Below are 22,188 nucleotides of genomic sequence, written 5' to 3'. Positions count from 1 at the left end.
TTTCTTTACACCATCAAAAGGAAGAGCAGCATTTTGTTCGTGCTCGAGCTGTTTGTCCCGCGTGACATTCCTCGTGGTGGTCAAATTCCCACCTCAAGATTGTAAAGATTTGTCCCGTTGATGCATTTTAGAGCCGAAGAGACAAACTGCCAGCATCATTCAAACACATATGTGAAACGGGAGGAGCATAAGCAAAATAAAATGGTTAAATTCTTTTTTCCCAAACACGTGTAAGCGTGCATGTAAGCGCAGGTTGTTTTGTGCCAACAAGTTTATTTTACAGTGCCGTCCCTCCACACAGAAGGAACATGAAAGGCTAAATTGTAGTTTATGAAGGTGTCTAAAGAAGTGAAAGAAAGTGCTTTTATTAATCTCTTCTTCTCCATCTTTTTTTTTTTTCCCCCTAAGAAGATGCAATTCTTGCACATGTCCCCATACTTCACAGGTCCTGTCCTTATTTGACTATGTACATTGCAAACGACTCAGGTTGTCCTTGGATTGTCAAACATCCGTCCTTGGTATTCTTGGCTTCAAGGTACAGTGTGTAAAATTCGGCCATCTAGTGGTCAAGTTTTACATTGCTTGATAGAGAGCTCATTTGCTCACCCTCCCTCTCCCATGCTTGCCAGTCAACTCCAGTGGCCTGGCCACACAAACCTGGATACCATGTCCACCTTCTTCTTTGTTGGTTTATTTGAGGACGCAAGCATTTACCTTGAAAACAAAACACGCTGTCAGGTGAGCTGGATTGTTCACACCGGGCTTCCTGAGAAATATGGTTGTACCAGATGGCAGCTAACTGGGAGCGAGACCCTTGCACTATATATTCTGTATCTATATATTCTTATATATAACCAAGAAAATGTTCTATGGGTAGGTAAACCAAATTACTTTTATTGTACTGTGAGTATACACTTTTATTAATATAACCTTCACCAGTAGAACCTAAATCAGGCCAAAACTGGAACTTTAAAATTTGTCCTTTTAATATGTAAAAAAAACTTTTACTCACTACGCAAGGCAGCAGCTAATCAGCATTTTGTTAATTTAGATTAAAAAATATTGAAACAGCCATCTACTTTGGCCGTGGTTTTGCTGAGCGGCTTTGGCCCCACGGACAAAGTTATTGCCGGAAAATCCAATTCTAAAAATATCGCATTCATTCTGGGGGCAAATACTGGGCGGCATTAAAAGCTGAGCGCACTGTAAATTATTTCTGAAGTCATGAGGTAATACCTGACCTTTGCTCATGGAGCGGCGGCATTTTTCAGGTTATGTAATGGCCTTTTTAAAGTAGGATTACCAGGGAGATGGACAGCTCATCCCCCGTAGAGTCGCAGTAGTTGCTTTGATGAAACTCACCGTTTGCATGATGGACACCGACGATGGAGATACAACCTCAAGTATACCCAGTCAAAGTTATGGCCGTTGTCCTTTCATGCATGCAGTCCATAATAATTACATGATGCAACAATGAAAATGCAACGTTGATCCGTCATCTTCGATGGGAACAACAAGAGCTGTTGATGGATCTTGGGCCAACTTTCTGAAGCTGAACCCAGTCTCAACCTGTAACCTGTCTACTACATCGTCGCATCAGCTGTACGCGCACGTGATTGCAGTTCACGTTTTCCTTTTAAACGATGGACGCGTCCGCATCAGCCGCATTCCAAAATGCTGCGCGGAAAAAAAAATTTTGATTTTTAAACAGCGACTGAACGCCTCCAGAACAATCCGTAGGTTGATGTGCGAAGTACGAAGTCAGCAGGTTTTCAAGTGGGTGACAAGCAGGACGAGAGGAAAGAGCCAAATTTCTCCTCAGCGTGTCCAACAGGGAAGTGGCTGCCGAACGGACGGCCGCAGCCAGGAGCTGTTGGACGGCGATCAGAACGGCCTCGGAGGGGGAGATTCCACATTTTGGAGGGGGTTTCAAAAGTCGTTGAGCCGCATCATTTCATGAATGGCGATAAAGAGTGAATGATGTTTAACACACATCAGCCCAGATACGAATTCAAAAGGCTGCGGTCCCTTTGGAAAGACAAATTCATTTAGAACGACAGCAAAAAGTACAGCTGAATGGGATAAAAGGAATGGTTTACTGCTGCATACAAAGCAATCCAACACAGCCGCTTAACGGGAGAAATTGCATTTTATCATCTGTGTCTTAAATTTCACTGTAATGTGTCATCCTCAGTGTGAAACTGCCACTGAAAAGTATTGATCGCTGTTCTTGTGGCCAAAAATAAAACCCACAACGGTGTGACAATACAAAACCCTGAGGAACCCGTCGGCAGCCTGCTTCAGGCGGCGCGAGAGGTGACAGACAAAATAATCTCCGTCTTGGCGCCGCCTCGCATTCGCCAACTTGCGTCTGGGAGCGAGACCAAGAGGAGCTCTCCCGTTTCAAGTTAGCCGGAAAGGTGGGGGCGGGCGGCCGGGTTCCTTCGCAGTCGGCAAAATTTCCCGTCCTTTGTGCATCTGTCGCCTCTCGAAGACTTGTCGTTAATCGCAAACACAAAATGAAACCGTGCAAATTGCGAAGACGCCAGTTGCAGCCAATACTCGCAGCCATACATGACGCGTCGGAGGACGGTGTATTTCTCCAACGCAGCGTGACTCACGATCTCAAGAAGTTCTGACTGAACAGACTCAAAATGTACCTCGACCGGCCCACATTTTGGAGCAGCTTTACATTTTCATCAGAGCCATATTCTATTTTCTGTTTCCGCCACCGCCAGCGCCTGGTTCCGATTTTTTTTTTACATTTTGGCAGTTTCCTAGCGTGGTTAGCAACGTCTTGCGTCACTGCAAGAAGTTCGCAGGAAGGAACTAATTTGGTCGTACGAGTGAATGCGCGTGAAAGCCAATGGTTGTTTGTGTTTCCACGTGGCCCTGCGATAAAACGGGTGACTTATCCAGGGTGTGACCCCGCCTTCAGCCAATGACGACTGAGATAGGCTTCAGCAAAACATCCCGGCGACCCTGGTATATGAACAAATGCAGTTTAAAAGGTCCAGCGTGTAAAATTTGGCTTGAATTATTCTTTATATATTGGTAAAAAATTAGCATACGGCTACCTGCTAATCCCGGGCCTGGTCTCTCATTTAACACTGACGGCCATCAATCACTAACTTCGTCCATGGCATCAGTGAGTGACTGGGAATTCAGCGGGTCTTATACTTGAGCAACCTTGTCCTTTCACATGGAAAAACAGCGAGAAACGCAAGAAGCGACCGCATGCCGCTAACAGTCGCCGCTAAAGAGCGAGAGCGGCGACGGTCTCGTTGGATAGAATTTTAAAATAGAACAAAGCAACACTGAAAAAGAGAAATTATGTTGTCACTTTGCTCCCGACTCAGATCTGGCGACAGTTTACTGGAATGTACGTCCACCAGTGCCACTCACTCCGCCTGCAACCAGACACGAAGCCTCAAGCTGTTGCTAGCTTGTTCAGCTGGCAGCGAATAAATGCTTCTGAATGCGACGGACGAGAAGAGTCTGCGAGATGAAAAGACAAAATCAAAACTGGCGGATCTGGCACCCGTTCCAGCTGGCACATCAGTTGGATCTCTTAACAGATACGTGGTGATGATGATGGAGCGAAGAGGCGATTTGACTGATCCCTCTTGTGCTACTCAACAGTTTCCTGCCTCTTTCCATCAGTGGCCAATGATCATGCTAAGTGCAGCTATTCAAACTGTCTCATCTGTTCTGTCTCGTGGACTTTTTTTTTTTTTTTTTTTTTTTTAATTCACTGTCTGTCTGCCCTCCCACCCCCAACTGTGCTCTGCCCGTCTGACTGGTCGTCTCTCTATTTTCCCCCACTTATTCAAAGCTCTCTTGTACTCGTTCCATTCTCTGCCCGTCGCCCTTGAGGCAGACTCTCGGAGTCAGCGGGCGTGAGTAACTCGAGACAACTATAATATTGCATACGACGCGTGCAAACTTCACACATGCAGACGAACGACGCCGCGCGGTGCTGACGATGCGTCGTGTGATGATGGCAAAAAACAAACAAACAAATGAAAAAAAAAAAAAATAAACCCACATGTCTCAGCATGTCTCTTTTTTTGCGTTTCAAATACATCCGTCGGAGCAAAACGAGGACGGCGAGCGGCGCACTTTCTGTGGCCGATGCACATGAATACACACGGTGGACACATCTAAAGTGATTTTTGTCTTAAAGCCTCAAGCCATCTGACCCAAATGGTTGATGGATTCTGCCAGCCAAATAAAGCCAGGGGAAGGGGCAGAATGTCTGTGTTTTAATCAGAGACAAAAGGACGCTTCTGCTCTTTGCTGTACTGGAACCTGCTCTGTGCAACACAACGCAACACACAGAATATATGGTGCATTTCGCTCAAATCAGTGGCTGACATTAGCTCGAATATCTCCCAAATCGAAAGCGGAATGCAGTTCCTTCCAGTTATCGAAAGCCATTGTTAATATTGTTGTTGTGTAATTAAGATTCTAATCAGAGAAGCACGTCCCAACATGTCCTTACGGGGCCTTTACCATGTTCAGGCTTTTATCATTTGTTTCCTGGAAACAAATCGGCCAATGTGAAATGGGCATGAATTGTGTACTATATATATATATATATATATTTGTATGTATATGTATGTATACATATATGTGTATACATATATGTATCTATGTGTATATATATACTGTATGGTGTATGTGTGTGTACATGTATGTATATATCCATACAACATATATATGTGTATATATATATATATATATATATATATATATATATATATATATATATATATATGTGTGTGTATATATATGTAAATATATATATATATATATATATATGAAGGTAATGCATATGCTGGCTAATTCTTTGGCTACCTGATGTATAGGAAACCAGCATTGACCAGCTCACATAGGGACGTTCTATGTCTAGCCTGTGTGTCATCAACATCTAAAACAACATGAGTGGCAGATCACTTTGCTAGTTCGCCGAGGACAACGCATGTGATTGGCTGTTCATAAATAAGGGGTCGGGACATGTGCCACCTTTGCTCTCTCTCTGAATTCTCCATTCAAAAATAATGATGAGTGTTCTGTCTCCTGATAGAAGATACAACCACAGATAGCACAGATACAACTACCCAGGACGCTCTTTTAACTTTTTTTTTATGACGTTACTGTTGACGTTACTGCTATCAATCATTGCCATTGTCAGCATGGGAAGTTATATTGCAACTGCATGATTCTTTGAAGTTCTGGTGGATTTTTTTTTTCAGAACAATCTGGAGTTTGAGTCAAGCCAGAAGCTGACTTAACCTGGTGCAACAAAGGGAAAAGACTGAACAGTTGGCGGCAAGCTCACCACAAAATGACACCGCGTGGCTTGTTTATTTGTATTTCTATGGTATTCATTTGACTTTCTTTTTCAGTTCATTTTATAACATAGCCAATTACTTGCTTTCCAACACCCACATTATTTTCCCCCTCCTTTGGGATTCTGCTGCCATGCAGGTTGGTTCGCTCTGGATGAAGCAGCCTTCAGCAGCAATCTCAGTAAAGGACAGTTTGACACGAGAGGACACTCTGACCGACCCTGTCCTACCGGGACTGTTCAGTCACAGCTGCTCCTTCTCAACAGCTCCAGATACAAGAATCGATTATAGACATTGAACATTCAACACTCAGGAAAAAAAAACCCAAAACAAAACAAATGTTGAGGTTAGAAAATGGCGCTGAACAACTGACAGATGCAAACAAAAAGCAAAAAAAAAAAAAAAAAAAGGCATCGCCCGGCCCCGGCTGCTAATCTATTCCGTGCACGCCTCGTGCTCGGCATCAATTAGGCTGAGGCTTTATCGCCGCACCCGACACATCGGGACAGTCTCCGCAGATACATCAATGTCCTGCCGCTTCTCCTCGTCAGCTGTTTCCAAAAAGGATTCCGGAGGCGCTGGTTTTCACACTTCACACTCAACCCACTCGCTGCCCCGCGCTGCCTCCAGCCCAGCTGCCCTGCTGGCGGCTGCAGCCAAGCGCATGGCGGCTGCGGGGACTGGGAAATAAAAAATCTCTGTGCGGCGTCTTTTCACTTTGAGGCGAGAGCGTGCGGCGGTCGAACGAGGAAAAAAAGGCCTCCCGTCGCGGACGGAGAAGCGTTTTGTGTGGCCGATCAGTCCTGGCGGCCCTGCGCTGCCTTTACTTTCTCACCTCTTTAATTCAATTTCAATTGCAATTTAATTTAGCGAAGCCCCTTGAGATGCAACATCTCGTTATCGAGGTGGTCCCACATGACAACAGACATACATTACAATTAGGGATGCAGCGATATCGATACCAGTATCGGGCATTGGATGCGATACCGATACTGGTGTCGGGTGTCACATTGATGTTTGTGCTGCAGCGATACTTGTGACAGTCACCACGTTCTAGAAAGACATGCTGAGGAATGAGATCTGTGGAGAACTACAAAAAAAAAATCAAAGTACTCGGTATTTTGAATTGTTGAGTACTGAAAAGCAATTACTTGTACTGTACTCATTCTGTAAAAATGTGGTATCGGCTCATCCTTGATCGCAATGAAACACAGCTCTCCAACTTCTATATACATACATATATACACACATGGCAATACGCAAACGCATGTCCCCATGACAACACAACATCTTGATGAGACATCCGGAGCAACAGAATGCCGCTGCGGTTTAGAGAAAATAATAAATGAAATGAATGAAGCAAAGAAATGATATCAGAGACAAGAACGGCTTATTATTATTAAGTGGGAGGGAAAATAAAATTTGTTCTAAAGGTAAAAAAAACAATCAACAGGTGATGGATTGATTGTTCTAATCAGATGGAGCTTTGCACTTGAATGACTTATTTCTTTATGGATTTTTGGGACGGTGAAAAATGGATTACACATTTGTCTAGGAGGAAGTGGACAGGTACATTGGATGTGGAACTTTATTCAGATTATTCAGGTTATTCAGATCAGCTTCCACAGTCGTGGTCGCTCATCTTCCCTTTGGTCACCATGGAATAAAAGCATTACCCAGGGCATATAAACATAAACACACAGTCCACTGTACCAAATCCAGTCAAGTTCCCAGAGCCTGGAAACACTGCGTGCGCATCACTCCAGTGCAGTGCAAGCATCAAGCGTCGTGCAATCCTCCCCCTGCTAGCCTGAGCTCTTCAGCCGTCCCGTTGCTACATTAGTCACCCCCCCCCCTTCCTTTACCCCGAAACACGTCCGCGACCTGACAACTGCCTCCTCCAGGCGCAGCCGTCCTCGTTAGCCACACACCAGGAGCACACACGGACACACGCGCGCTGGAGAGCAAACATGTAAACAGAGCGCAAAACGGTCAAAACACAGTGCGCACGCGGCGCACCCACCCGCATTGCATTTCCCCTCAGCTAAATGAACACAAAAACCTTATTAAACGGATACAAAATATCACATCTGCAAACTCGCACGCACGCACGCACGCACGCCGCAAACCCGTAAACAAAAACATTCTCTGTGACACGCGGGAGGAGGAGAGACGATACTTACCATCTTCCGCCTGGAGTCGGAGCAAGAATGAACTCCCCGGCACATGCACACGAGAACATGCGCACTCTCGCCCACTATTTATTTATTTATTTATTTATTTATTTTACACACGCGCGCGCACACACTTCCATAACTGTTGGACGGGGGAGCTAGCGAGAGAGAGAGAGAGAGAGAGAGAGAGAGAGAGAGAGAGAGAGAGAGGGTGAGAGATGGTGAGAGATGAGGAGCAAGAGAACGGCGACGGAGGAGGAGGAGGAAGAGGAAGAGGAGGAGGAGGAAGAGGAGGAGGACATGGAGCTGTGCACACAGCCCTGTCCTTTATGGTCCATGCCTGACGCCTGTGTCAGCATGTGCCCCCCCCCCCCCCCACCCCCCCGCGTCACCCTCTCTCACGTCTTTCTCACCTTCTGTCGTTCTCACACCGATTGGAGGTGAAGTGTGTGTGTGTGTGTGTGTGTGTGTGTGTGTGTGTGTGGGGGGGGGGGGGGGGGCGGTTAACACGTGGACGCCGTTTATATTTATTTCAATTTGCGGTACATTTGCCACCTCCTCCCACTCGCCTTTCAATCCCTTTGTCATCTCCGAATCATTAGCACCCCCCCCCCCCCCCCCCTCTCTCTCTCTCCCTCCATCCCTCCATCACTCCCACTGCATGTTCGTCCCCTCTTCCGCTCTCACCCCCCGTCCTCACCCTCGCTGTGATAAATCCTCCGGCGGGACCACCGGCGCGGGATGAGGAGCCACTTTTGTGAGTCTTGTCGCGCGAGAGGAGGTACCGTGACGCACCGCGGCCTCGCGTAAATGCTCGCGCCGTGCATAAACACACACACACACACACACACACACACACACACACACACACACACATACGCACGAAGAGTGGAAAAAAAACAGGCATTTTCAGCACTTTCGTTTCAATAAATGCGAGGAACGACGACACAGCAAGCACACAATATTGATGGCAACACAACAAAAAAAAGAAACATCCGTTCAGAGCTTCCGCCAGGAGAAGAACAACCACTCTGTCTGCAGGCGAAAGGACGTTGACGACACCTAAGGAAAAAAATTGCTCCGTCCGTCTCGGTTTGAAAAATGAAACAAAAGCAAGAAAAAAAAAAAAAAGAAAAATAGGATGACGAGTCGTCGCTCCCCTCCAAAACAACAATAATCAACCTGGACACCGACGTGAAGATTCCTAGAAGCCGACCGACTGGCTGACGGGAGGCACTTCTACCCAAAGCTGCGATGCCTTTGGGCGACGGCAAAGGCCATGGTGAACGTCACACTTTCACTTTCACACAGCGCATCCAGTCTCCACTAACTGATGTGGGAATTTGCAAATTTAAAACATTCCCAAAAACATGAGTTACGTTTTATTCATTTATGAGGCTGGCAGTCAAAGCGACATCTTGCAAACATTTGGAGTTGGAGACACGATCATTTTCATTTAAAAAAAATGACACTTAAAGATCCCACGATGTGCTCTTTCTTTTCCTTTTTTCTTTTTCTTTCTTCTTTCTTTCCCAATGAGCAAAGGGAGCAGCTTCACAACAGGACTGAAAACCTGGCCGGGAGTGTTTTTCACTAACTTGAGAGCAGCCTCACTGCCCTTGAAGGCATCACGAAGGCATATTTTCCCGTGCAAATGCAACACAGGAGAATACACCAATGCATACTTCATAGCGGAACGTCTGGACCACACACACGCAGCCACCTTCCCTTCCACACAGACTGTAGACGATCGATCGGTCACACCGCAGCCGCCAGATATTGGAGCGGCGCTCGCGCATACCACCAGAGCATAAATCATTATTTCCCCTCCGTCTTATCGCTTGATGACGCCGTCCCTTTCTGAGACGATGCTGCGATCAGGATACAGATCATCCACAATGCAGTGATGTCTGTTTTACTCAGAGCAGGTTCTGGGTCTGCACACCGGATGCTCCAAGTCACGAGGTGAGGACTGGGAGGTGCGTGGACTGCAGCTCATGCTCGCTATACACGGGCTCCAGGCAATATGTCAGCAGAAAAGGTCATCGGGTAACGGAGAGGGTGAAAGTGCACCCGTGCACGACGGGTCGCTCCCCACGTTGGAGTGCAGAAAGAGGTTGGTGATTTACAGAAGCCTTGGCCGCGACTCCAAGGACGTCCATCAGCGCGGCAGAAACCGAAATGAGGCCGCATCGCCTTGCAAGTGAAGCCAGCACGCGGAGGACTTTCGTCCGAGGCGCCGCGCGAAGGGGATTCGATATTCAAAGACAACACAGACGTGGACCGAGTTGATAGCGGTCTAAAACACAACATTCACCACAACGGAACAACAGCCGCGCTCCTCAGGTTGCTTTCACCATGAAGACGGTGACGGAAGAATTAAAACGAGTTAAAACATTTCCAGGTTTGTTGTTTTTTGCATTTTCTTTAAATTTACTGTCAACGTCTGGTGATTGGCTCTTGTGTTTTGCACTTCAGGGGCCACCGTAGAATTCAGGGCGCTGTGATGACACCAACAAGGTCAAGGGGGTCAAAATCTTCTGTTACATCAACTGAAATTGATTTGTTGACAAGAGAAAGCAATCTCCGTTATATTGACGCAACACAATGACAAGTCAACAGAATGAAACTGAAAAACAGAAAGAGAGTCGTCCTTGGCCTCAAATCATGAAGTTTGTATGGCAATACTCAAAGTGTCAAGTTTCCAGAAGAACTGTTGATAACGCTGAACATTTTAGTGTTTCAGTTTCAGTTTGACGATTAACAACTAAGTGTAAAACCTTGAATGTGTTAATCAATTTTTTAAAAATTCTTCTATTCCCTAACTTTTCTTCAGGAATTTAGTTTCTGCTACAGACACAAAACATTTTTTTTTTTTTTTTAAATAAAATTAAACAAACGTATCTTATACTCCTCTCCACTTCCATCTTATACTACACTTGACTCACTGAAGTCAAATGCATACAAAGTTGCTCCCTGGAGCCACGACTAGTTTGGACTTTCACACATTCCTGCTCGGTCCTCGCACAAGTTCTGCCCTCCCCCCCGTCAGAGCCGTGATTTAGAGCGTAGCGGTTCAGTCGGGCAAAAGGTCAAGCGCAGCGGGGGACTGAGAAAGAGCTCAATGGGAATAAAGAACGCACAGATGAAGGCGGATGAATACGAACATAATTGGGTGACGAGGGGAGATTTCCAGCTGCATTTCTTCAACCCACCTCTGCTGGACGAGCCAGCTGGCTCACTGTCGCGCGTCTGCGACACCAGCTCAAACGCTGGACTTCCCGCGACTCCGCTCAAATGTCAGGGGAGGCGAAACCGGGCGGGATTGCACGGCAAACATTCCCCCCCCCCCCGTTGCCCGCCGAACTTCACGTTCGCCGTCCGCCTCGCGAGCGGCGATGATGTTTCATCAGATGTGGGCGCGCACACGCACGCTGTCAACCATCCTCTGAGTCAAAGCCCCCATCTCCCATATGCTTCATTAATTCAAACTCGCCATTACGTAACTGTACTAAATGCTCACAAGAGTGGAAGGGTACAGCTTCCCTCCTTCTCCGGGCATGTGTGTGTGTGTCTGCTGTACGTGTTGCGCTGTGTTCTGTGTGTGTGTGTGCGTGAGAGAGAGAGAGAGAGGGTGTGTGTGTGTGCGTGTGTGTGAACGAATAAGATTCATTGTGACAGTGCAGGAAAATCTGGTTGCCTGAATGATTGTGGTGCGGCTCGCTTTCTAATCCTTTTTGTGTGTCTGCGGTTGCGGGCGGCGCACAGTGTGAGGAGGATCCAGAGCAGAGAGAGTCACTGTTCTCCCTGAAGGATAACTTTGTGTATCCCAATTTGCTGTGCGTTTCTGTGCCATGTGTGATTCCAAACCTGTTGACTCTGCAAACCATGATTTGGACAAAAGAAAGGAAGGAGTGTCTGCTGATTATTCCAGCTTTATGCTTTCAAGCCCAGCCTGGATTTCACACACTTACGGCTCCGACTAAAGACGGGGGCAACTATTGACGACTACAACAGCGAAATCCAAATTAGATCCGTCGATCCACTTTCTGCTCGGACAGAGCGGCAGCGAACGCGGGGTTGGTTTGGATGTACGGCACCGAGATAATCGTGCATTAAGACTCATCACTCACACCTACAGACAATGCAGATTTTTGCCAATTTAGCAAACATGCAAATTCCTGGACTGTGGGAGGAAGTTGGAGCAGAGCACCAGAGAGAACCCACGCAGGGACGCGGAGAACTCGCTCCGAGTCCAATCCAGGGCCTTCTTGCTAGGAGCCGACTGGTGCCAGACGCTGCTATAAATTGCGTAATTAGTCAGTGGCTCTGATTTAGATGTGGCCTTTTTTTGAGCCTTTTAGTGGGCATGTCAAATAACAGTGAATGTCTTTTTAGCAGTTTTTTTTCTTTATAAAGCCCGTTGTTGATTGGGAATATAGTTCCAAAAAAGTAATGTTGATGTTTTTTGCATTCAAACCAAAGCAATGAATTAGTTAGCCTGATATCTAGCTTGCGTAGCAATGAAATATAAATGTCAATGTTTGATGAACCAATATACCATATTATATTTTTTGTTTGTTTTTCCTTTCAAATTGCTTATCATATGGAATATATACATATAATTGTATGTATATACATATATGTATTAGGGCTGTCAAACAATTAATTTTTAAAAAATTGCGATTAATCGCAGAATCTTCATAGTTAACTGCGATTAATCGCGGTTTGAATTGCATGTGTAAAATCCTTTTATTTTGCATTTCAAGGCAGTTTTAACCCCATAATGTAAAGTATTTCTTACCAGAAATTGGCCAAAGGACTGACTACGGGTTAGTAAAAGGGACAAAATGCTGAAGCACCCACCAAAATCGCAAGCTGCAGCCCTCCTGTTCACACCAGACACGCATTTCTCCACGACGGTCGACAAGCGCTTCTGCTCAGCTGTTGTTTGCTCCCATTCAGAGCTACTGTATTTTGTATAATTGTCCATCTTGACTTGACAACAACTCCTCTCTGCCTCTCTCTGGCTCTTTCCCTGTTTGTTTGTGTGTTTATACACCCAAATGTCCCGAATGTTCTGGTATATGGCACCGCATCTTTGCTTTGCTTCTCCTGTGATCCCTCATCACATCATGTGCGACTGACTTCTACCGATTCCTGACAGTCGCCACTGGTCGACGGCATTGACGAAAAGCTGCCCTCGCAACGCAAATGTATCGTAATTGTGAGCGCTTAACTACACCTTTTTCCGCTCGCTAACAAGTACTCCTTCGCAATGACACCTGTGACTGACATCGCAAATGAGAAGGGAGCTGGAAGTGCTGCTCTTGTGGCGACGGGATTAAAAAGTCCTGCTTGGTGAAATCTCCTCTCAAAAGACAGAAAGAAAAAAAGACCCAGGCAGCAAATTCAAACAGCCCACGGACACACGTGAAATGCATCAACAAGCACCGGGCCACTTTTGGCCCTATGGGATGTTGTGTACATACTGTCAGCAGCCGCTCGCGTACCGGGAATTTTGGCGAACATATGGCAGCTTGTCGCTGGGAAGGGGGGGGGAGAAAAAAAAAAAAAACAGTCCCGCGTCCGAATCCTAACAAGCAGAGAGGCTTTACCTTTAGCGTGGCCGCTCAACACTCGCGCAACGTGTGATTTTGATGCGCTGTCTTGCCCCTGAAAAAACTGGGTCAACGGGAGGAAGAGGCTCCGATGGAGACGGAGACGGGAACGAGGAGAGGACAAGTGCGGCTCTAACACCCCGAGTGACTAATTATTTACGGCCTTGCACGAGCCGAGGTCAAGAAAACACCTCAATCCAAGGTTCTCCTGACAATGGCCACAGGATTGGATTAGGGAGGACTGTGGGGGAGGCGGGCAGAGGGGGTGAGGTCAAGATAAAGGTCAGGTGCGGCATCGGTTCAGAGGCCCGACGTTGTTTTGTTTGCTCCGTTACAGGGCGTTACTTTGGTTTTGCTTTAGGGGGAAAGAATGTCAAGGTCAAGAGGTCAAGGTCAGGACCGAGGGCCTTTACGTGCCGACCGCATTTGTTCATAATGTGGACCAACTCCTTTTTTTTTTTGTTGCTTTTTTGGCAAAGGAGAATGAGAAGAACCAAGTGCAAAGCGTGTATGTGCTTTTTTATATGAACTAAAGCAAACAATTGTGAACTTTTTACGGACGACAAAAACGGCAACGGTTGACAATCTCATTGTGCATGGGTGCGTGTGTGTGCATGTGTCAGCACATGCACACACAGACATTTAGCCTATCCTTATTTTTCTGTCCCCAATTTCAAAAAAATCTTTCAGCAGACAAGTTCAGAGAATCATCAGACTGGAAGAATCTATCGTCTCATATCAGATCAATTTCGTCATTTGTCTTCTCACCTGTGCTTGTTTTATTGAAATTACAGCAACCCTGGTTTGTTGAATTGGTTATATTATTTATTATTTACTGTTTACACAGTCTCAGTGTTCCCCCTTGTGGCCTTCTTATGGTTGTTATTGTTTTGAAGTCTTCTCAATCTCAACAGTGCTCTTCCTTTTGGTTTTGTTTGTTTGTTTGTTTAATTCAACTTGTTCTTGTTTGTTCATATGTTTGGACCCTCTTGAAAATGAGATGGTGCATCTCAAAGGGTTGGAAGGGGCAATTTTCAAACTGCAAGACAAACCAAACTGTATGGACAGTCCTGCTGACGTCGACCCTAACTGAAAGAACTTCATCTTTCTAGGGGCTAAAAACTTCTGATTCCAGCTCTAACTTGTAGAAGGGGGTGTGGCCAGAACAGGCGTGGGCAAACTACGGCCCAGAGGCCATATGCAGCCTGTTAAACTTTTTAATCCGGCCCGCCGACCTTGAGGAGATTATATTCAGAGTAAGCAAAAAATAAAATTGCTGTATTTCATCCATTTTTCAGTGTTTTAAGAGGATTTCAACAAAGAGCTAAATAATGTGCGGATTCAAAAACATACATTTTGTTTTTGCTTTTGTTCACTTTCAACTGACATGATAGCACATGTTTTCCACATTGCCCATGATATATTTTTTCCTCCTATGAGGTGGGTCACCAAAACACTCCGTCCATCTGCTGCTGCTCTGGCCCCTCTGTCCCATTTTAGAACCCATTGTGGCCCCACCCGTCAAAAAGTTTGCCCATCCCTGGGCCAGAGACTCTTTGCAAGCATGATGAGAACTTCTGCTTTGTCAGTTTGTCCTTTCAAAACAAATATTGTACAAACTCGCGCCTTCCACAAAATTGATTGTCAGCGTAAACATGAACATTTCCGTGTTATGAGCCAAGGCCTCTCGTGTGTGAAGCCCTTCAGAGTAGAAAATCCATGCAAGAATACCCAAATTAGAAATAGGGAAGTCTGATATTGTCAGCCTCCTGATATTATGGGCCGATGAAGGCATTAAAAATTAATATTGGAAAATATCGGTATCAGGAAAAAATATTATAAAATAAGACTTTTAAAATGTCTCCTGAATTCAGTAGTCATTCCAAAGAATGGATTCCTCGAATTTCCTGGTATTACGAAATAGTAAATAACAATACTTTACTCGTCTCTACTACGCTTGATGATGTCATCAAACCGCATCAAAGCATAACAGCAAGCGACGCGTGTGTTTCAGCAGAGTGGTTTCAGTGGTGGCTGGCTGCTAACAAAATAGCTTGTTTGTTACTGACAACATAATGCGGGACATCCAGCGGGACATCACAATACAAATTAGCTACAATGTGTTAATTCCACGACCGCGTATATCGGTATCGGTTGATATCGGTTGATATCGGTATTGGAAATTAGGAGTTGGACAATATCAGGATATCGGTAAAAAAAGTCAATATCGGGAATCACTAATTAGAAATGCTAATCTCAGTTGGCAAACACGTGGACGGCCACCGTCTTCACCCGCAGCTCGGCCACACACTCGCACAAATCCCTGCGTCCAGTCTGCAGCCAGTTTACAGGGTCGCTCGGCACCACAACAAAAGGCTTCTCCGCTTCCACCGTCTCATGACCCGCCCGTGCACCCGCCCACCCCGTCCCTTCTGTTCCCATGGCAACCACCTCATCCTGCTTCTGCAGCACCTGCCTGCTGTTCGGGAGACGCGACACTGACAGATGAGGTGAGGGAGAGAGAGAGAGAAAGAGAGAGAGAGAGAGAGGGAGGGACGGCGAGAGAGAGAGAGAGAGAGAGAGAGAGAGAGAGAGAAGACACAGGAGACACAACAGTTGACAACAAGCTGTATTTTTAAACACCTGCGGGAGAAAGCGGTGAAAAACACTTGGACATTTCATACATAACCAAGTTGTTGCTGCTGCGGAATCGGGAATATGTGTGTGAGCTAAGCGGAAATGAAATAGTCACTTGCTTTTTTTTGAGGGACAAAAATGAATTTCATTTTGATTTGAGTTCATTTTAAAGGTTATATTAAAACTGGAAATGAACGACTTTGTAGGTGTTTATGTTCATGCATGTGACCCACAACCTGCTGCCTCCAGAAAACAGGAACAAAAAACACACACACACACACACACACACACACAATCACCCAGATAAAACAAAGAGACATGAACTGCACAACAACCTAAAGCAGACACACACGCACACACACAAACACAAATATATGACAGACAAAACAGAAATGGACTGTGATTAAACCGAGTATTCTAGTTTAGCACTACAGATGTCCAAGTAGTAGAACATGGTGTACATGAGGCAAACATGTTTGTTTTTAACTGAAGATGAGTGAATATAAAAAAGTAGTGTGAAATCTTGGACGTAATGTGATAAAATCAGAAAGGTTATTTTTACAAGAGCAGAAGGAGGGCTTTTTTGTGATTAGCCGCTATTCAACGCTTTTCGCTAGTGAAACAATACTGAATTTTTCAACATTTGCTAAACATTCGACACTCCCGCGCGATCGTCTGCATGTTACAGTAAACGCTACACAAGCGCAATGACCAGCGTGCGAAATACAAAGGACTCTGGGGCAGTCCGGCCCCCCCATTAACCTGGTTATTGATTCAGGTGCACGTATTTTTTCAAAAAGCTAAAAAAAAAAGGGGAATATTATTGTCACAAATGGTCACTAAAATACCTTTAAGATTGTCAAATATTAATTTTTTAAATACTGTTCACAATTTTTTTTGCCAAGCGAAGCTTGTGTGGGGGGGGCTATTTGTTGTTACGTAGACTGTCATGGCTTGCATCCATGAAATATTGTCAGGTTATCATATAGGCCTCCTGCAATCTAAATGAAATTTAGATTGGTATTGAGCAACAATCAGGAAGTCCCGCCCCCGAACAGTGATGAGTATTTGCACACTGGCCACGACCCTATTAGATTTTACCTTTTGACATAGCCTTTGATTTGTGGCTACGCCGCACTGTAGAACAGGAACGTTACCTTCAGGAGGCTTTCGAGCGTGTCTGTTTTTCCCCGGTACTCACTTTGGGTGTGGGACAGGAGGCGGTGGAGAGGCGAGAGGTGGCCTGGGCACGCGGTGACTCTGACGGCGTGGTGCTGAGGGAGGCCGTGTCCCTGGGCAAGACCTGCACACCCCGAGAGTTGATGGAGTCTGGGATCTGAGAACACACAAGGCGCGCTCAGCTCAGAGCGCCCACGCAAGAACACCCGCGACGCCCGCCGTCGCCCGGGACGTCCGCCTGGGGAGGACGGGGCGTTGACTTAAGAGATGGAGGGGGAGCAGCATTACGAGATGGTGACAGTGAAAAAAAAAAATATGGGGGGCGGGTGGAGGTGGTAGGGGTGTGATGAGGACTCTTACCGACGCTGATCTTTGACTGGACAATGAAGGTGGGGTGGCAGGCGTCCATGCTGCAGGACAGAGTTGGACAAGGTGGGACAGGATGACGGAGGTGGAGAGACGGTTGACTGCACAGCGAAGATGCACACAGGGATGGGTGGCTTTTGTTGCTTTTTTTTTTTAATTACATGTGTTTAATGTTGTTGTTTAATGTTCTAACCGCGCTGCTGCTTCTCTTGATTACCCACATTCCCACTGACTATGACCACAGCTAATCACCACCTCCATCCAATCGTACATCCTGACTCCACGTCAACTTTCACGACATCCATTCATCTCCTCTCCTGCCTGCCAGATCCAACCTCACCATCCCTCTACCGATAAGTTCTCTCCTCTCTACAAAACCATCTCAGTCTCTGGCTTTAACTCCGGAGCATCTCACAGCCCTCTGACGAACTCCTTCCTGATCGCAGCCTGCATCGTTCCCGGTCACCCCCAAAGAGAAGCTTAGCGTTTTCATGTTTGCTACCCGTCTTTTCCTCAGCGCCAAGACTCTAAATCACACAGCATCACAGCCTCCACCATTGTTTTCCACGCCTTTCCTTTCGCTCTTGCCGACACTCTTTTATCACACATCCCGCCTGACACTCTCCTCCACCTGCTGCAGCCTGCCTGCACCGCCTCCACCTCCCCCAGATTCTTCCCTATCTGCTCCTCGCTTTCTCCACCAAGTGTCATCCACACGCGTATTGAGTCCACCGTGCGTCCTGTCCCTCTCAGTTTCCGTCATCTGTCATCATGTGTCTGAGGGTTCACAGCTGATCCGACCCGCCTCCAACTAGAACTCCTCCGTCAAAACCTGCAAAGCCTCACCGCTGTCCTGCACCACGCTGATGCACATAAAACACCAATTGAAAAAAATACCCGCATATCTACATTGTTTGTAGCCTACAGGAAAATGTGTCAACCCCTTTTTTCACTCTAAACATAAAGAAAAATGTTTTTGATTGAGAGGTGATCTTTCAATCACCTTGTTAAAGTGGTGTTACAGGAAGCCCACCTGACAGCGCGCTTCGTATGTAGGGCACTGGTAGATGGCAGCTAACTTGGAGCAAGACCCTTGCTCTATTAATATTCTTATAAAAAAAATCTAAAATCAAGCCAAATTTTACACAGTGGACTTTTAAAAAGAAGTCTACTTTCGAGATAACCACTGTTAGACCAGACAGTCTTATCTGTAAAGCAGCTTCAGCATCCAGCAGCCCTTTGGTTGCATCAGGCTCACATGGGGGAAAATGGTGCATGACCAAATAAAAAAAGATAATGCATTGTCAGCTGAGCAGAATGGACAATTCAACTTTGAATTATTATCTTTTTTGGGAAATTGAGCGATCCATATTAATGCACATATATACGTGTGTATACACATGTATATACATATATATATACACACTCCTGATACATTTTTTTAAGACCACAGCCTTTAAAAGCACAAATCTGTGCAAAAATTTGGATTCCATGTCATTTTCTGTCAAGTAATCACTCTGGTCAAGATCTCCAGAAGGCAAAGGCAAAATAGCTCACTGTCTTTGAACGTGGTAGGATTGTTGGGCTGCATCAGCAAGGCCTCTCATAACGTGCCATCACTGCTGAGATTGGACACAGTAAGAGAGTCATTTTGAATTTTTTTCAAAGATCCTGGGGGTTACGGAACTAAAAAGTCAAGTGGTAGACCAAAAATAAATTCACCGGCGATGACCTGGAGGATCCAAATGGCTGTCCGTCAAGACACGGTACGATCCTCAACCCAAATTAAGGCCATTACTGGTGCTGACTGCAGCCCAATAACCATCAGACGGCATCAGCGAGGGAAGGGCTTCAAAAACAAAAAAACATCCTCAAGGGCCACGTCTCCTTCAAAGCCACAAAATTGCCCGTTTGGACTTTGCAAGGGAGCACCAGACATGGGACACTGAAAGGTGGAAGAAAATCTTATTCTCTGATGAGAAAAAAATGTAACCTTGGTGGTCCTGATGGCTTCCAACATCACTGGCCTGACAAGGAGATGCCACCTGAGATGTTCTCTACATGGCACAGTGGAGGGGCACCATCATGATCTGGGGTGCCTTTTCCTTCAGTGGAACAATGGAGCTTCAGGTTGTGCAGGGGCTTCCAAGCAGCAGCTGGCTACGTGGAGATGTTGCAGCGGGCATCCCTCATGACCGAGGACCCTCGTCTGTGTGCTGATGACTGGCTTTTTCAACAGGACAATGTTGCAGTTCACAATGCACAACGCCTGACAAAGGACTTCTTCCAGGAGAATAACGCCACTCTTTTGGACCATCCGGGTGTTCCTCTGATCTACGGTAAATCCAATTGAGAACATTTGAGGACGAATGCGTTTACAAAAATGGACATCAGCTCCAGACAGTGGATGCCCTTCGTGAAGCCATCTCCACCACTTGGCCTTGGCCTGGCCACTAGCCTTCTAGACACGCTCGCATCAGGCATGCAGAAAGACATTTTTTGGAGTGATCAATAAGAATGGTGGAGCTACTGAGTAGTTTTTTGACCCTTTTAATTTCTGTTTTGAGGGGGTTTCGGGGTTCTTTATGCTATGGTCTTAAACTTCTGAACAGCTGATAAACAGCCTATTTCAGTTAAATTGTTGTCTCCAATAAAATGCCTGCTTAAAATGTTTTGGTCTCTTGCTCCCATTTCTTCTTCTTGCATTTTGAAGCTCTACTGAAAACATTTTTTAGATCCAGCAGTGCAAAAATGCTAATTCTTAACTGGTCTTAAGATTTTTTGATCAGGAGTGTGTGTGTGTGTGTATTTATAAGTGTGTCCCCTCTGACCAATGCACGTAGTGGTGGTGATGCACACACATTGAAGATGGTTTTTGACATGGATGAGGTCAAGGGGGTCATGGGGGTCCTCCTCGGCACCGCCGCCGCCGCCGCCGCCGCCGCCGCCGCCGACTGGTTTACCTTGGCGGCGATGGACGCGGCTGTGATGTGGGAGGAGGAGCTGTCCTCTGTGGACGCCACGCCGCTGTCCTTCTTCTCCTCGTCCTCCTCCTCGCACTGCACGCCCTTGTCCTCCGTCTGCCGGCGCGGCGAGCTGTTGGGCGGCGGTGAGAGGGGCGGGGGCGGCGACGGCAGGTCCTCCAGCTCGTCCGCCGCCTCCTTCACCTTCACCACGGCGTCCCGCAGCAGGTCGATGGCGTGGGGCAGCGCCGGCAGGATGAACTGAAAGCACTCCTGGACGGACAAACAAGCAAACAAAACCAAACACTTTGTTCACGCTAAAATGAATAGCGGAGGCACAGCATATTTGATTCACTGCACAGCTTCCCGAAGTTCCCTGGCGCATGGAGTGCAGAGCAGAAAAAAAAAAAATGCTATAGTTTCAACATGATGCATTTTTAAAGTGTTACATTAGAAACTGAAGACGTTGTGTGGAATCATTATCACTTTCAAGTTGCTGGATGCTTCTGAAGAAAATTTTAAATTTAAGGGTAGACCAGCTATTTTCTGTCCGTACAGTGTTTTCCTAAAGCATGCAGTTTGAAAATTATGAATAATTGATACGACACATATTCAACATATTGGTTTAACAATTGTAAGGTTATTCCAATGTTTAACTGGTTTGCCAGTAAAAATCACATGGAGCTACAGACAGCAGGACAGAGGAACGACTTCCAACAACACAACACAAGCCTGCATCAGGTAGGGATGGTCCCACTCTAATTGTATTATAGTAACAAGACTGTATATAAGTGGCTTTCAAAGTGGGGCCACAGCGGCCTACACCAGTGAGCACTGGTGTAGCAGAAAATCCGAGAGAAGGTAAGAAAAGATTTTAATTACTGAATAGCAAATAGAAGCAATTAAAATATTCTAAAAGTTCATGTTTCTTTACATATTTCGCTGCATTGTCTGGTAGCAAAACATGTCTCGCAGGGAAAGCTAGCGCTGTTTGGGGGGCCATAGCATGAAAAAAAATCACTTTTATTTACTACAACATTAACCCAGCTCTGTCTATCGTCTCAGCCCAGGATTCCATCAGCGGCTCACAGCGCCTCCCTCTGGCCATTTGTGAAACTACCCTGCGCACCTCCACAGCCTGACTGGCCTCGCCTCTCCGGGTTGTCGCTGTCTTGTGTGTCAGTGTGCCTGTGGGCTCCTCAGCTATGCTAAACGCTCCACTCTCCTCATTCCCAAGACAAGAGCTAATCTGCCAAATTATTTATCTGGCTGTGTATTTTAGGCAAGACCAGGATGCATTATTAACCGCGAGCTCCACACTTAGGAGTGTTTGCGCCGGCTGGCGAACAGGCTCTCAGGGAACAACCTTTGCACTTCCGCGTCCGCTGCGATGTGCGTGCGTGCACACGTCACAGCGCACCCCCCGATTAACCCCTGGATTTAGCCACTTGGGATGATGTTAATCTTGATTCCACTGAATTTTAATCCCCGGAATTCACGCGAGGAACTCAAGCATGACTGACTGATCTCCCAGCGCTGAGAGCAGACAATGAAAGAAGGGAAAAAAAAGAAAAGAGAAGGCAGGGTGGATGGAAGATGAAGAGACAGAACTGGGTAAATCTTGGAAGCTGCTGGTTAGCCGCGAGCTAACCTTTCCACCCCGCGCCTTCGCTCTCGCACATCCCAGAGCCGTCAAAGCAGACTCTTCACTCTTCACTTAACTTCCTTGTGTGTGTGTGTGTGTGTGTGTGTGTGTGTGTGTGTGTGAGTGTTTTTAGGAAGGTGGCTTTGTGTTCCTCGAAGATGTGGAAGCTGAAGTGGAGGAAGGATTGGGGAGGGTGAACAAAAAGGAGTGTGGTTGTTGTCAAAGGCCCTGGAGGAAATTCCCTCCTTC

At 46.2% G+C, this 22,188-nt stretch overlaps 1 protein-coding gene across 3 annotated transcripts in view; it reads right to left on the bottom strand.

Annotated features, from left to right (window-relative positions):
* gphnb (gephyrin b) overlaps positions 1-22,188 on the bottom strand; it is a 101,285-nt gene that overhangs the window by 24,206 nt on the left and 54,891 nt on the right. For all 3 annotated transcript variants that reach the window (XM_076037709.1, XM_076037710.1, XM_076037711.1), the window contains exons 7-8: positions 20,295-20,567; positions 16,988-17,122 (exon numbers count right to left, since the gene is read on the bottom strand). In XM_076037709.1, coding sequence (XP_075893824.1) covers positions 16,988-17,122; positions 20,295-20,567 — 408 coding nt within the window. The remainder of the gene's footprint in view (positions 1-16,987; positions 17,123-20,294; positions 20,568-22,188) is intronic.

This window comes from Nelusetta ayraudi, unplaced genomic scaffold (assembly GCF_046127955.1).
Source record: "Nelusetta ayraudi isolate G7.1 ecotype Tasmania unplaced genomic scaffold, CSIRO-AGI_Nayr_v1 ptg000052l, whole genome shotgun sequence".
Lineage (NCBI taxonomy): Eukaryota > Metazoa > Chordata > Actinopteri > Tetraodontiformes > Monacanthidae > Nelusetta > Nelusetta ayraudi.
This window is presented reverse-complemented; position numbering and strand designations above follow the sequence as displayed.